Genomic DNA, 2,650 nt, shown 5'->3' on the forward strand with positions numbered 1-2,650 from the left:
GACAAAGAAAGGCCTTGGGCTTGCATGAGGAAACAATGGATAAAAAAGAAGAGCTTAAGGCTTTGTATAAGTGGAAGACTAGAAGTAGATACTGTTAGGCGCAAAAATATCCGGCTTGGCCCAAATATGCTCAAAGGTGTCTCAAACCTTTAGATTTTGGAGCCTAATATTAAGATTATAGGATAAAACTTGGGACTTTCATCAAACATGTGCTATGCAAGAAAATTGTAGAATATCATAAATTTCTATAATGATATAATCACACAACATAATCTAAGCAAAGCACAACATCAATTAACAGAAATATACTACATGGAAATTTAACAAAAAAATAGGTTACAAAAAAAGCATATTACATGAAAATTATAATATAGTAAAATACACATCTTGCACTGAAAATAGAAGAAAAAGAGAAAAGCCAACATGTCACCATCTATGGAAAATCGGACAACATATCCCCTAATTTACTAGCCTAGTCATCTGTCACATTCAACACCAACATGTCAATCAAATCAAACAACACACAGGTTTTCATCCATATATCACCGCAGCACACAAAATTCTCAGAACCTACTTCACTAAGACATGCAAGTTCTCAATCTTCCGTTATCACCGCAGCACACAGAATTCTCAGAACCTACTTCACTACGGATGAATATCTAACATATTCAAAATCCACTAAAGTAATACAATTGTCATTCAAGATTGTAAAATATTGAAAATAAAAAAAAATTAAATACAACATACCTCTTGTAATTAGCTACCGATCCAATGCTTCAAGACCAGTCAAAATATTAACCTAAACATTATTATCAACATTATAAAAAATAAAAAAGTTAGATGTATGTTCCATATCATGTTATTACCCTAAGTCATGTTATTTAAAATTCTCTAATCAACTTAATTTTTAATTAGACGGTCAAATGTTAAGATTATAGGAAAATAACAAAGGAAAAAATGTGATGCAGCAGTCCATGAAAATCCAGGTAGTGTTCTTATTGCTGCCAAGAATCCGGCTGGGAAAATAAATAAAATATGAAACAATAAGTAATAAATATGAAAACTATGAAAACTATATCTGAATGAAATGTAACCTTACCAATATATATGTACCTTCCTATATCGCATAAGTAATCTACTTAGAAACAAAAAGAAAACCATAAAAGGATTAGGAAAACACATACACTAAAAATATATTTCGGACTATAAATGTTAGATTAAACAATAATTTTCCCTTACATTTTGTGCAAAACATAACATTGCTCAAAAATATTTCGGACGAGTCTGCATCATAAAAAAAATTTGCAACAAATCAGTATTGTTAATATATATGTTCAAAACATTATTCTCAATTATTGTTGGTAATATCCTTACCACACTTTTGATTTCTTTCATTTGGTCTGAACGTTTCTCTAAATATGCATGTAGAAAAATAATAACTACAGCTAACTTTGTTGGACTTTTCATTGAGGCGACAAATTTGTCGAATCCCTTCTATTTTGTCAAAGCTTTGGATCCATGAAAGCTGAAACCCTAGAGCTAGTTGCTTGTTGATGTCATAACAAGAAGGTTTGGATCCTTGAAAGCTTGTTTCATCTACGAGACTCACTTGTTGTACCCAACAAGACTCCTCCAACTCAGAAGGACTCATTTCAGCAATATCCTATAGATAATAAGACCAAATAAAACTGCTATTATTACTCTTTAATATGCAAGGAGTTGCATCAATGTAAAAAGAATTCTTCGCTACTCTTTCACAGTTAACCAACACTAGAGTTTTCGCAACTTTTTGGTACATTTCATGAAAAATACTATATGTTCCTGTGTCCAAAGCAAATCGTGCTTCATAACTATCATATAATATGAAATCTCTGAAGGACAAAGTATTATTGGTGAAGAAGGATGAGTAGTTTTGATGAAGTTTGTGAAAATTGGGATCAACAACTCGAATCGTATAGTTGTTATAGTTGATTGCCAGTACGTAGTATATTTCTTTGATAATTAAATTTATTTGTGTATCCATGTTGAATAGGCAAGTTTAAGACTGTAATGTTGTTCTCACAAGAAAGATTGTACCTTAAGTCTCCACAGCTCAATGGATCAGTGGTGAGTCAGAAAGGAGATTTTATATTAGAGATACTACCACATGATGAAGAAGAACACACAACAGGTCTCGTATTCTCTGCGTAGCTACTTTCATGGAGCGATGTTATGACCACCAAGAGAAGAAGAAGAAGAAGAAGAGACTCCATCAATAATCGTCTGCAAAACATTATATGATAAATGGGAAAGTTACTTTTTTTCTATTCACAAGTCACTGCTTCACATAAAATTCTGAAGTTATATCATATCAATTGATTCAAGCAATACTGACCATTCAATTCAATCAATACTCTTCTTCAGATAAAAAAAAAATACTATTCTCAGGTCAATAGTGGTGGCTTTCATTGCGTGCACATACAACTAATTTATGACTTTTCTAATAGTTTTCATTGATGTGCACATACAATAATTATATGCGTAATTATTTCAATTCATATAAACCTTGAAAACAAAAAGAAAAATGCCCAAATCATATGAAGCTTAATATTAATAGGAGATGGTATTAACATAAGTGTCAATTAATACAAATTTACCTTGAAGAGAATGG

The 2,650-nt window shown here is 31.4% G+C and overlaps 1 protein-coding gene across 1 annotated transcript; it reads right to left on the reverse strand.

Annotated features, from left to right (window-relative positions):
- Window positions 1–262: 262 nt before the first annotated feature.
- On the reverse strand, window positions 263–1,651 carry LOC133800903 (uncharacterized). Its single transcript, XM_062239015.1, has 4 exons — window positions 1,375–1,651; window positions 1,240–1,284; window positions 1,100–1,135; window positions 263–799 (listed from the first exon to the last, which is right to left on the reverse strand). The coding sequence occupies exons 1-4, from the start codon at window positions 1,649–1,651 to the stop codon at window positions 795–797; spliced, it is 363 nt and encodes a 120-aa protein (XP_062094999.1). The 3' UTR covers window positions 263–794.
- Window positions 1,652–2,650: the final 999 nt, after the last annotated feature.

This window comes from Humulus lupulus, chromosome 9 (assembly GCF_963169125.1).
Source record: "Humulus lupulus chromosome 9, drHumLupu1.1, whole genome shotgun sequence".
Taxonomy (NCBI): Eukaryota; Viridiplantae; Streptophyta; class Magnoliopsida; order Rosales; family Cannabaceae; genus Humulus; species Humulus lupulus.